The 13298-nt window shown below is 50.3% G+C and overlaps 4 protein-coding genes and 1 pseudogene across 4 annotated transcripts; 4 read left to right on the forward strand and 1 right to left on the reverse strand.

The window, feature by feature from the left end:
- Positions 1 to 53: 53 nt before the first annotated feature.
- On the forward strand, positions 54 to 1021 carry SAPIO_CDS6427 (uncharacterized protein; the record flags this gene model as incomplete). The annotated part of the gene is made up of 3 exons (XM_016788533.1): positions 54 to 441; positions 513 to 734; positions 801 to 1021. 3 exons carry the CDS (start codon positions 54 to 56, stop codon positions 1019 to 1021), a joined length of 831 nt encoding a protein of 276 aa, XP_016641824.1.
- Positions 1022 to 1903: 882 nt separating this feature from the next.
- On the forward strand, positions 1904 to 3762 carry SAPIO_CDS6428 (uncharacterized protein; the record flags this gene model as incomplete). Its single annotated transcript, XM_016788534.1, has 4 exons — positions 1904 to 2153; positions 2219 to 2611; positions 2681 to 3259; positions 3332 to 3762. The coding sequence occupies 4 exons, from the start codon at positions 1904 to 1906 to the stop codon at positions 3760 to 3762; spliced, it is 1653 nt and encodes a 550-aa protein (XP_016641825.1).
- A 3703-nt stretch (positions 3763 to 7465) lies between these two features.
- SAPIO_CDS6429 lies at positions 7466 to 7951 on the forward strand (annotated as a pseudogene; the record flags this gene model as incomplete).
- A 2356-nt stretch (positions 7952 to 10307) lies between these two features.
- Positions 10308 to 10991, forward strand: SAPIO_CDS6430 (uncharacterized protein; the record flags this gene model as incomplete). The annotated part of the gene is made up of 4 exons (XM_016788535.1): positions 10308 to 10332; positions 10400 to 10482; positions 10599 to 10803; positions 10945 to 10991. 4 exons carry the CDS (start codon positions 10308 to 10310, stop codon positions 10989 to 10991), a joined length of 360 nt encoding a protein of 119 aa, XP_016641826.1.
- A 737-nt stretch (positions 10992 to 11728) lies between these two features.
- Positions 11729 to 12938, reverse strand: SAPIO_CDS6431 (Starch binding domain-containing protein; the record flags this gene model as incomplete). The annotated part of the gene is made up of 2 exons (XM_016788536.1): positions 11729 to 12772; positions 12837 to 12938. The coding sequence occupies 2 exons, from the start codon at positions 12936 to 12938 to the stop codon at positions 11729 to 11731; spliced, it is 1146 nt and encodes a 381-aa protein (XP_016641827.1).
- Positions 12939 to 13298: the final 360 nt, after the last annotated feature.

Genomic DNA, 13298 nt, shown 5'->3' on the forward strand with positions numbered 1-13298 from the left:
ATCTCGAAAAATTTTATTATTCGGTTTCCTTGGTAAATTGAGAAAGAACGAAAATGACATCCTCGCAAGTCCAGAAGTCGGTCATCGTTACCGGAGGCGCGAGTGGCATCGGCCTCGCGATGACCCGGTATTTCGCATCTCAAGGTCATAGAGTTTCCGTTTTCGACATCAACGACAAAACAGGGCCCGGCATCGTCGCCGAAGTCGCCGCCGAACACCCCAAGGCCGCATTGTCCTTCAAGAGGTGTGACGTCTCATCCTGGGATGAGCAGGCCGCCGTCTTCAAGCAGGTGTACCAAGAACACGGTCGGATTGATGTTGTCATGGCCAACGCCGGCATCTCGGAGCAAGGCCAGAGCAGCATCGCGAAAGTAGAGGACGATGAGCCCGTTAAGCCGGCCACAAAGTCCATTGAAGTGAACTTCCTCGGCGTCATCTACTGTGGGTTTTTTTTTTCCTATCTCCAGCGTATGCCATTGGAAATTTTGCCTATAACTAACTATTTTGTCCAGCTGTAAAACTGGCCCTCCACTACATGCACAAGAACAAGGACGACGGTTCGCCTTCCAGAGGGTTGGTGATCGCGACTGCATCGAATGCGGGCGTGTACCCCTTCCCGATTGCCCCGCTGTATGCTGCCTCCAAGGCGGGCGTCATCAACCTTGTTCGGTCGCTGGGACCTGTTTTGGAAAAGTCAAAGATTCAAATAAATGCTCTCGCGCCAGCTGTGCTTGGTATGTCGATGGTCCAAGGATATTATACTCTGTTTTTTCAATGTCTCCTGCTAAGACTCGACCTAGAAACAAACATTGCGCCGAGCCCTGATTTATTCAAACCCATGATCATTACACCAATGTCGACTCTAACTAAGGGTGTTGCCCAGTTTGTCGAGGATCCTTCCCGAACTGGGCAAGTCGTCGAGATTCATGGGGAGAGTGTAACGCTCAGACAGCCTCCGGAGTTTGTTGATGAAGATAGCCGGAAGAACCTTGAAACATTTTGGAATCTGGGGTATGCATAGCCGACTCCGACAGGTATAACTTGGGGTAGCAGGGGATAGGGAAGAGAGACTAATTTGCATACGTACTCAGACGCAAGGGATGAATGTACAATGTACACGGGCTCTTGATAATCAATGTGTCATCTGTGAGGGATAACCGAATTCGATCATGCATCGGGTAGTGTGTCTTGTCTTGGGTGACGGGCTGATTTCCGTGAAATCTGCAGCCAAACATGAGGAAGTATATAGAAAATGAGAACTGCCGGTGGGGTTCTCGGCTCCAGGCGTCACTGCCCACCTAGAATTCCGACGCTTTTCTATATCCGGTCTGTTGCATTGACAGGAAACCGATGAAATAGGAGACAGATGACCAACTCACCACTACTTCGCATATTTCTTTTGACCCCGAAGATTTAGTGCCCATTTCCCCGGACGCACCCCGGACCCATCACGACTCTGCCGATTTTAGGGCAACAATCTTATTGCTATGCGAGGACTGCGCGAATAAGACGATAAACGCAACTAAGAGTGACCTAGCGTCTCTCAAACCAGCGAGCTATACCGGACCAGGTTTCCCCGCAAATTCGTACACGTGCTTTCTCAGATTGAGCCTCGTGTCCGGGGTACATGAAGCACCGCAAAAGTGCGGAGACAGATTTTGGTTCCGATCGGGTCATTAAATCCTAGCGTCGACCCATCTGGACAACGGGATCCACATGGCCCAGGACCGGGGTTCGGGGCCCAAATGAGCTTCTCTGTCTCGAAGGAAATATCAAGACCCAGATACATGGTCAGGAATTCTCGAGAATAGGTATAAGAACCATCCCGATTGGCCTTTTGAGGTGCAGAGACTCTAGGTATCGGACACTGTAACCCATCAGCGTCGTCATTTGATCACCAACAATGCCTCTTGGTATCCTCGAAGACCACAAGCTCGAACATGTGCCGGGCACATCACCCCTGAACGAGCTCGGAAGGCAGGATTTGGAAACCGTGGATGGGATTGATCCCGGGCTGCTCAAGCATGATCCAACCGGCCAGATAGTGCTTGTCCCGCAGCCGTCGGACTCGCCGAATGACCCGTATAATTGGCCGCGGTGGAAGAAGGAGATGTTCACTGTTGCCATTGCGTATGGCTGCGGCTGCGTCGGCGGTAGGCTTAACTCCTCCTGGTTTGCTTTTTTCTCAGAACGATACTAACGACACATTTTTCGACAGCCGTCGGACCTCTCCTGACATCCGCCATCGTCCCGCTCGCCGAAGACTTCAATATTCCCCTGCAGCGGTTCACTCTCGGCCTACAAGGCTCGTGTATTGTCGCTATCGCAGTTGGTAGTTTGCTACTGAATACCTCGGCGGTTAAGATCGGGAAGCGTCCGATTTACATTGTCACGTCGCTTGGGTTGATGGCCACATGCTTCTGGGCGGCCGAGGCCAAGAGCTTCGCCTCTCTCGCCGCCGCAAGAGCAGTTCAGGGATTCTGTATGGCGCCAATGGAAGCACTAGTCCCCGCGTCGATTGCGGACATCTGGTTTGTGCACGAGAGAGGGTACCGGAATGCTATATTTAATTTGGGTGTACTTGGGGGCATCAATTTGGCCTCGCCAATTGGTAAGTGGGGGCTGAACAAAAACCGGAGTTCCTTTGAATACTGATGCTAATTCTTCCTCTGTCAACCAGCCGGTGCTATTATCCAATACGGCTCCTATCGCATTTGTCTTCATGCCATGGGCGGCGCTTTCGCTCTCCAGACCATCCTGACCATTCTGTTCATGCCCGAATCTGCCTACCGACGCAGTGGCGCTCTCAATATTGATACGGGTGATAAGGCCGTCGTGGTGGATGCAATGACTGAAAAGGCTAAGCTCGAGGTCGATCACAACGAAGGATCACCGCGGCAAGAGCTAGGCCCATCGGAAATGGAGCCCGTAAAATCATTTACGCGCGAGCTCCTGCCCTACGATGGATACTGGGACGACGTGTCATTCTGGAGGACACTTGTCCAGCCTTTCTTCATGCTTGCGTCCCCCATTGTATTGTGGGGCACGTTGTTATTTACGACATGCATTTCGTGGCTGGTGCTTATCTCCATCACGCTCTCTCAGATCTTCTCGGCGCCGCCGTATAACTTCTCAGTGGCTGCCGTGGGCGCCTCTAATGTTTCTTCTTTCGTGGCGACTTTAATTGCAACCGCCGTTGCCGGTCCATTGATTGACGGCGTTGCCAAGTACATGTCCAAGCTGAATAAGGGCACATTCGGTATGTGAATGGTCCCCATTCTCCTGCTGTCAAAGAAAATCTTATCGAGCTAACGCAAGCCGCTTCGTGAAGAGCCGGAATTCCGCCTCCCCGTCATGATCAGCTTCCTAGTCTTTACGGCCTCCGGCTTTTTTGCCTGGGGCCAAAGTCTCCACAGTCAAGACCCGTGGCCCGTGCCAGTCATTGTGTGCATGGGACTGATCAACATCGGCGTCCAGCTCGGGACGACCGGCTTGGTCGTCTACGTCAGCGACTGCCACCGTCTGGAATCGTCTCAAGCGTTCTCCATTCTCAATTTCATTAAGAACATGTTTGCCTTCTCGTTGACGTTCTACTGTAATGATTGGATCGCCGTTCAGGGAGTGAGGGATTGTTTTTTCGTTATTGGGGGCATTACCGTGGCGGTTTCGTTGACGACCATTCCCATGTACATCTACGGGAAGAGGGCGAGGAGCTTTACGTTTAGGCATAGAGTAGTCAGCCGAGTTACTGCACGTGGGTAGCTATTCCGCATTCGTTTATTGAAAGGATGGGTAGTCGGTGAGGGCAGCGAGTGGGATCACGAAGCCAATCCTCCGGCGACGCATATTTGATCGATATCGGGTGACTCCGGTGAGGACTTCGTATTCATCCGAGGTGCTGCCGGCTCACACAATGCCAATCGTCAATTCAATCGTCAAATTAGGCTATCAAATTCAGTTCTCAATTTAATCATGAATTCGATATGATGTTAATTATTAGGGTTGGGCACGTTGGGCTTCTGGCGGACGCCGCCCCAGGCAACTGGCCGGGCAACTGGCTGGGGGCTGCCGGCATCTGGGGCGCGGAAGCCTTTTGCAGCCCTTCGGACCATCCGGCGTGCAGTTAACAACCAACTTAGAACTATTTAATTCCTCAGTTGGTTCCTGTTGTATATATGATACTTCTAGAATATGTATTAGTCCTCCTAAGAGGCAGCACGCAGTCCTTCGAGCAAGACCCGTAATATGTGTGATTGGATGGTTATACTCATCACTGATCAAACGGTGCTCAAGAGTCAACAATCCGTCAAGTCGACTCAGTTGCCAATTCGTACTATCGGGGCTGTCCTGGACTTCGTGTAGGTAGAAGCGAAAGCCAACATCGTTGCGGAACTAGATAGAGTCTAGACGGGCGGGACAGAAGGAAACTAGAATTTAAACGTAGGTCAGGATGCCTCCTCTTCTATCCGTCTATTTCTTCTTTCTATATTTTTTGAAAATGAAAACGGCAGCACGGTTCTACGCTCGTGATGGTCCAAAGACTGCCCCAGTAACAACCTGGCGTAGTCGCCTACCTAAATCCTGAGCACTTGGTTCCGCTATCAACCTGGTTTCGTTGCTGCCTGGGGTGAAGAACTCCAGCGAATGCAAAAGACAGCTAGGTGTGCCACGTTACTTTACTACATAAGCCACGGTTGATCGCGCTGATATTGGTTTTGCAGACACGTCGGACAACATCGACTACCAACCCTCGTCTCGGGCGGAGAGTATGACGAGGCGATGAAGTCAGGTGGATGGAGAATTCATCTGCGTCATTGCGGAACTTGCCATGGAAGGAGAAACCTACATCGTGCGCGCAAAGCGCGCCCTTTCAGATACGGAAGGAGCAATTTATATCCTGCGCCTGCAAAAACCCTCTTTTCCGACATAGAAGGAGCATTCATTCCCAATCAAGAACACACATCAAATTGCCTACTCCTTTTGGACTCTTACTGTATGAATCATCACCATAGCCACTCGATGACATGATGTTTCTGCGGAATGCCTAAGCAAGTAACGGACGTCTGTAATTGCGAGAAGAATTAAGAACAACAAGGGAACCCCGTTGAAGCCGGAACTCCTCGAATATTGGCTATCCTTAGACAAGAAGCCTTTTCCAAAGGCGATTCTTAACTATCTTGTCAAACGGGAAAGACTAGGCCGCCTCTCCTGGTCAGAAGAGCGTCCAGATCTCCCAGATGATTCGACCGACATAACCAACTAGGTCAAACGATGCGAAAGACTTCTCTAGTCGTCGGAGGAGCCGGTCAAAGCAATGTCCAAAAAGCGAAGGCTTTCCGGAACGGTATCCTGAGGCTTGCCGTTTCGTCGGCCAACCAACACAACATTGTTTGGGAGGTGCCAACATCCCTTAAGAACCTGGCTGAAGGTATGGACGGGCGAAACATCGTGGAGGGAACGAAGCGAAGGAAACCTCCAGCTCTACCACCAATCAGCCCCCAAACTTCCATTCCTCGGTTGTAACAGTCGCCGAGTCTCCTTTCCATGACGGACAAATCGACTACTGATGGCTTCGCAACCGACGGCCGGGAAGACAGCCCTTCCAACCCTGAACTTCCCAACCGGCCTGCAGAGATTATTGTTGTTGCCCTCCACGATCGGAAGGACATGGCACCCGACAAGAAATTTACCACCATCGAGCGCATCGGCGAGCTCGCTGTTTAATGCTACTAGTACAATTTCTAGAGTTCATTCAGCCATGGATCGCCGGTTGGCTCAGTCATAAAAGCTGACAGCAACTGAACACAGCTAATAGCGACAGGTTCCATCGATTTTATATAGAGGTCTATATATAAATGGGAGATATCCGACGAGTAATGTACAAAGAATTGGTATTTGCACAAGACAAGCTCGGGGATGAACAATTCCGTCAAGAGTGCGATGAACCTCGCGAGACGAACCCCTCAGGCACCGGCAGAAGGCAATGCAAAAGCCAGGCGTTTTATGCAAGGTGGTGGCCCCAGGACCCCCGACTGGCCGAGTATTTGTCGTTGGTGTCTCTCACGAGGATTTGCGGTCGAGGATACGCAACGACGAAGATTGCATTAGGGTCCTCTCATGTGTGTGTAGCCGGAACGGTTTGCCCACTCCACGTGGAACTGCGCGTAGTGGAGGAGAATGTTGCTCGAAAGCTCTGTTCGAAGATCTGGAACGAAGATGTGGAGGTTATGGGCACGAGATACCTTTAAATGAGAAGGGGTTTTTGTACGTAGAAGCCACGCTCCTCTATTGGAAAAAGGCATGCCTGCCTGCACCATAACGTTTACGATAATAGATTGTTCGTTTTCTCCTCGTTCTTCTGAAGCTAACGGTTATCAAACGTGGAACAGTGATATTTTCATGTAAAATCCGAGAGGAACTGAGACCGAGCGGCCCGATACCAGCTACGAGATTAGCGTAAATCCCCCCCTCTCGCTATTTTGTTACTCTGTATAAGTTAGATATTTAAATCTCTGGCCTACCCTATTGGGTAGTCTTGCCATGGGGCCTGTCTCCTTCATATTTCTGTTGGCCTGGGGAGAGAGGACAAAGATTGACGCTATTAAGGAGGCCGAACTGAGATAGCCAGGTACCGCCACAGCGGCTGAACGAGCGAACCGAAGACAGGCTGTAAGCGTCGAAAGAGAGGAAGAATGGGCAAGAAGAAAGGCTCAGATAAGATCTTTCCACGTCCTCGTTTCTCCCTCTTCACCTGGCCCGATGTTCTTCCCGAGTACTGCCCTCCTACAGAGACGTAGCAAGGATATTCCCTGTTGTCATTTTCCTACTCCATACAGGTCCTGGCTGCTGGTTCTGGTGTGGTTTCTTCCATTCGCCGGATCCTATCCATCCATGTACATAGGATACGTGTGAATAATTTCAGCTGGCGCATATTGATTAACACTCCGCGGGTCCAAATATAAATGGGACTCTTTTCAGGATGCCAATCGAAGGTGATGTGAAGTATGTAGGTTGCTTTGATTGACTCTACCAACAGAAGGAAACGTCAGGATCAACAGCGGACGGGCCGTACGGGGATTTACATAACAGTCCAACCCCTGAATGTTGGTGTATACCAATGACACATCGGTTAAGTACGATTCGCCGGGCCTTTGTGATGATTCGCTCTTATGACTCGATGCTTATCCTCGGTCGGCGTTATCAATCCCGTCCCTGGCAAGTAAAAGACAACCTGATTGGGGTGGGAACTGTCAATGGAACATTGAGTTGTATCCCCTGTGGATCCCGTTGAGATCAGAATGCGTTCGCGCTATTATAAGAGAGGACGACTCGCAGGTTCCAACATGGAGTTTGAAGGTTCGATTCCTTCGAAAAACTTGGGCGATCCGCAGTCCAACTTTGAGATGAAGAAACTCGCCCCTGAAAGCCAAGACCGATCTAATAGCAAAATTCTCCAATAATACAAATGAGGCTTCAATTCATCCTAGCCGCGACCGCGGCCTTCCTCCCTCGAACACTGGGAATGAACCCAGAAGACGTCGTCGGCATCCTCAGCGACACAATCGTGCCCAACCCCGAACTCTGCCAGTCACTCTGCCGAAAGGACACGAAATGCTTCTACTCACTCTACCACTTCGAGTGCGACGAGTGCTGGCAGATGGATTGCAGCGGTGGCATGTACGTGTTCGGCGGCACGACGGATTACACGAAGTTGACGACCGAGACCATCTTTTACTGCGATAAGACGATGTTGCCTACTATGCCTAAGAATTGTAGTAACCTTACGGCTACTGCTACGGTTACTAGCCTTGATCAACCGACAGAGACGAGCGGAGGTGGGAGTGATAGCGGTAACGGAAGCGGGAGCGGCAGTGGTGAGGGCGGTGCTGGTGTGAGGCAGGTTAGCTGGGCCATCCTGGGGGCGGCGGTTGGAATGGCCCTCGCATTTTAGGGGATGGTTTTGTTACGGTTGAAGTCTAGAACCTCTGCTGGAAGTTAAATCAAATTCTCAGACGAAATACGGTGGTTGGAGGATGAGACACTCATTCTGGCTAAGAGGAGGCGATAGGTCGCGGGAAAATAATACTATGTTCTCATTTGACTGTTGAAAAAGCCAGTCCATACAAATCCGGGCACTCAGCCTACACTTACTCCCCACTCGATGCAAATCGAGTTGTAACCGGACTTAAAGCTAGAGCTTCGTGCTCATCTACATGAACCAAACACATAAAGCAGGCAGATGAACGATGTAAGCTTGGACAAATATTTACTCACGAGAAAGATAAAAAAATGACGTTGTCTCACAACTCCCAGCCCCCAAACATGTATCACGGTCATCATTCATTTCGTAGACCTCCGCCGAAATCTCCATTCGTCGTACTTTCAGCTGCATTTTTAATCCGTCATTTGCCAACATCCAGATGTCCCCTATCTATTTCCAGTTACTACAATAATAATATAGCTATGAGCAGCTGTACACGAACCTATAAGAGGCCATGGGGTTGGTTACTACGCGAGCACTTCGATCAGGCTTAATTAGTGATTGAAGCGGTTCAGCTTCGATTAGCTAGAGAGAGCTGGAAGAAGAACGTCTATATAAACTGCTAATTTACCTTATATCTAACTCTTATGTTAGGCAGATCTCCAGTAGTCAACCGAACTAACACTACACACCTACACTTACATACACGCTACACCACTCGCCCATATCTCGTGATACACTACTTGACTATTACCTTATTTACTTCATAACGGGACCCTTCGACCCTAACGCCAGCTGTGCGCGCCTGATATCCTTTGAATTAGTGCCAAGGTCGTAGTATCCCCTTCCTCTTCCTTTTGCTCACGAGTTCTTAATTCGACGCCCTTCTCACAGCTCATCCCGCGACAATTCACTTTACCTTTTCCTCTGGTCCCCTAGTCCTACTTTCCGTAAACAAAGTCTTCCAGCTAGTCTGCCGTTTCACACCCGAAATTCTCCAGCTCGTACGAGCGATCTCTACCAGCCCCCGCATCGGCCCTGGGCATTCTCCGCTGTTCGGGTCTGTTGGATACATCGAGTCGAGACCAATGAGCTCATAGTGCATCGCCACTCATGCACGCGCACGCCTGGGTTGTGATATGCTGCATATGTTCATTTCTCCTCCCTGCGCGGTGATCTAGAGCAACTATCAGTGTGAAGAATTCGGCGACTACATTGCAGACCGCCTTCTTCCAGCTCGCCACAATATCTGTCGTATCAATTCACTGTCTACCACTTGACTAGTCCCTACACGCATCTCAGAGCATAGGATCCTCGGCTCGTCATGTCATTGTGCTTTATGATCCCTCTTTCAGCTATGATGCCCTGCGCGCCTGAGGAGATGCACTTATGCGCCTCTGTGGAGTAGCAGATATTTTGGCCGCCTACCCCATAACCTCAGAGAAGAAAAGAACATATTTTGGAAAAGAGATGATTAGAAAAGGCAAAGCTGGAGACACTTTTGGATTGGTACACGAGAAGTTCATCCAACCCTTGTACCGCAGCTGTCCGTCAATTTCAGTCTGTCAGTCTAGGAAAACAATCACCGACAACTCCTCCCTCCGGCGAAGGAAGTTCTGGAGCAAAAAAGCATGAATATGGATAACTTACAGTCACTCGAAATCGGAGCCCGTCCGCAGAAGTATTAACATATGAACATCCAGGTCACATCTCCGCGTCGGCGAGCCGTTTCCGGCGACCCTTCGAAGTGTATAAGCCGACTTCGTCACCTCTTATTTCAGCCAGCCACTTTTGACGAGCCGCCAGAATTTGTGTTAGTGCCTCCCGGCTCAGCGTCGGCGCAGCAAAAACAGCCCAAACAGGCACTGGAAGTGCGTGCTGCGTGGGGCAAAAAGCAAAGAAAAGAAGGCGACATCTCGGCGGACGACACGGAAGTATGCCAGCCGTCAGCCGCGATGTTCGTTCTGATCCGCCATTACGAGGACGGGTCGGGCGGCAAGACAAGTCGGACCTCGCTGGTGCCATCTCTCATCGCTTCTTCGTCTCGAAGTTGGTCACGCAACCTGTCGAACGGAAATCTGGGCCATTCAATGCCATCGATGATGCCATTGCTTGAGGAAAAACGGAAGACGATGCAAGATGAGATGATGTCGATGCTTGGTCCAGAGAATATATACAGAGAGAGAAATCCCCGCACTCTCCTCGAGGTAAAGACCAGAGTCCAATTCTCATTCAAGCGTTCTCTTATCTGCGGGTCTTTTTCCTCCCAAACAGCCCAATCTAGCTCTCTCACACGATATCTTCTCTTCCCAACCATTCTAGCACCATGGCTTCCGCGGAAACAATCATTGGTATGGTTTCTCACCTGGGGAATTGTCGTGAAAAAGAAAAACAAAATCACGCTAACACCAATGCAAGGTGCTCTCGTTATTCTCCAGCCTTCTGATGAAGATTTCAACCACTGGACTGCCAAGCAAGAGAAAAATGATGCTACTCCCAACGTAAGCAGCAGAAGCAAAGAATTCTTCGATTGGACTTTCGGACCCACCAAAGTACGCCTTCAAACCGCAAGTCGAGGTGGTACCAGTCAGTTACTAATAAGCTTACGTCTTTTAAGCTCCAAGGGAACGTTGATGTGAACACCCTGGACGTTGCCGTTAGTGCCACTATCGCCGGTGTCAACACTGGAAATATCAGGGGGAGTCTGCAGGACGGAGTCACCCTCGATTTCGATTTATCCGTCGCTAAGGGGAACCTTGGTTTGTATCTCAAGAACGGAAATGAGCTCTGGGTTCGTCAGCATGTCCCGATCACGTTCGATGGTACGTTCGACGGGGACTATAAGATTTTAAACTTCTAGATATTGGATCCTGTTAGGTTCTCCATATAAACAATATAGTGCGACTCTCAGCTAGTCCACCCTACAATATAAAGGTCACTGACCGTCAGTCCGGTGCTCACAGCCATCGATCCTAGCGGAACATCGAGCATCAGCCATGGCTCTCCTTGATATGTGCCTGGATGAATACGTCACCTTTGAACATCCCGTTGCTCGCTTTGGGTGAAGACTTTAGCTAAAGATGGGACTTTTTAATTAAGAATAGAGACTTAACAAAGTTTAAGATATCCCGTATTGTCCATCTTGAGGGGCTTACTAGAAGAGAGCGCTACAAGACAAGGATATATTCCATAGACATAAGTTACGCGTACACTATTAATCGAATGAAAGTACACCTTTAACTGCCCACCCATCTAATAGTAATGCTCATCCAGGGTACCACATGCGACCGTAGCTCGTAGAAAATTGGGGTCCGGTACTACACAGGCTGCGGAGCGCCAGACAAGTAGCAGGGTCGGTGACGATCGATACGAAGAGCATTCGATAGAGACATAGAGACAGGTAGGGAGCTTCAAGAGGCACATGTACCACGCCTGAAATGTATTTATTAGGGGTAGAAATGGATTGCCCTGACTACCAAAAAGAGGAAGCCAGAACAGCGACGCATGAACTAAACCTGGAACTCCATACCAACCCCCATCGATACAACAAATCAATGAGACTCATAGAAGTGTGGAAAAAGATGCACTGGTGAGAATGGTAATAGAAATGTCGCCTTGCAACTCTCAACCCTCAAGTATGTATCGTCGTTGTCATTCGCTTCGTCGGCCTCCCCCAACATCTCTATTCATCTTCCTTTCTGCACCATTTCTCTCGTGCGCCATTTAACACCATCCGAATTTCCGTGGCTATTTCCAGTTGTTACTCACGGTAGCAGTAGCAGAGCACGACTTCGGAACCGTGTACGACCGGTTGGGATCACTCTCCCAAGTGACACCTCCAGAAGAACCGACGTTGACAAACTTGTACTCGAATGAAGTTCCCGCTGCAAGGTTCAGAGTGATGGTCCACAGGTTGTTGGAGGTCGTGTACTTGGAGGCGTCAAGTGCAGGCGCGTTGGATGGGTTCCAGCTACCCAGCTCGGGAATGGATCCCACGAGCTTGATTGTTTGGCCGTACTGCGTTGTGACGACCTCGTTGAAAGTCACAGCTACTGTGCTCGCTGCAGTGCAAGTGCCATCGGTCGAGGTGGGTGTCGCACTCTTTGTGGTGGTCGTGGGCGGGTTCCCTCCCGTGCCGTCGGAGATGGCAATATCGGCACAGGACAGGTAGATCTGACCCGTCTCGTACGAGTTCCACTTGAAGGATAGGAGGGTGTGGTTTGAGACATATTCGGGAATCTTGATCTTCTTCGTGACGGTGTACCCACCGGCAATGGTCGTGAAGCATGACCCCTTGGCCGCATTGTCGACACCCTTGCACCTCGCCCTATCCGAGGCCTGGAATCCGTTACAAGTAAACCAATCATTCCTCCAGCAGGCTTGACCTTGCGAACAGTCCGGGCTGTAGTTGCAGGCTTGGCCAGAAACGTCCGTGCAGCTCAGGGTACCCGCTTCGAAACAGTCCTCGGCGGCTTGCTTCTCCACATTCGTCGGGAGATACCCGGGCGTCAAGAGCTTGTCGACGAGGGCCTGATCCTGACAGATGCGATAGCTGAACATACCACCATGGTCGCCGTTGTGGTCGACGCACCACTGTACGTCGACAACTTGACCGGGAGCGTAGACGGCGACGGGAGTTGTTCCCCAGTTGCTGGTGGGCTGGTTATAGTCGATGGAGACGCGGGCATTGTAGCCGCATGGTCCACTACGGCCCACTGGTGCGACGTTGAGATCCGGCCAGGAGGAGACGGGTTCAAGGATACTGCATTCTGGGCAGCTGTCCAACCCGGCCTGACAAAGGCAGAGGTTAGTTGCCTACGTTTCTTAGGCGCCTTAGAACCTTGTTCAGACTCACCTCGGCCCCTAGTCTAGTTCGACTGCTCGGAATGGTAAGATACCCATGTCCATATACGGAGGGGATAAAAACTGTGAGAACCAACGGGGCGAATGACTTCATAGCGAAACTGGTGGTTGTTGGTGACGGATTTACGAACTTGAAGAGTTGATTGTTTAATCCGTAGTAGTCTTGATCCAGGAAAAAGGATTGATCTTATACATGAACTCACGGGTCTTCATATCCATCACTTGACTCGCAGTCTTTAGAAACGCACTAATTTACGTTAAACCTCCTCTAGTATTCCCCTCGAGGCGTAGTCCTCTACTGCCGCAATCCCCCTTAGCATCGCCAACGTAGTGTCGCCGAGTCAATATGACCGAGAAAACTATAGCCGAGGAAATGGCGCCGGGGTATTTCCATCTGCACTTCCATCTCCTCCGATTCCCCCTCTTGCCAATGCTTGAGATTCCGCTGTCCCTG

The sequence above is a fragment of the Scedosporium apiospermum genome, assembly GCF_000732125.1.
Source record: "Scedosporium apiospermum strain IHEM 14462 chromosome Unknown SEQ_SAPIO_0103, whole genome shotgun sequence".
NCBI classification, from domain to species: domain Eukaryota; kingdom Fungi; phylum Ascomycota; class Sordariomycetes; order Microascales; family Microascaceae; genus Scedosporium; species Scedosporium apiospermum.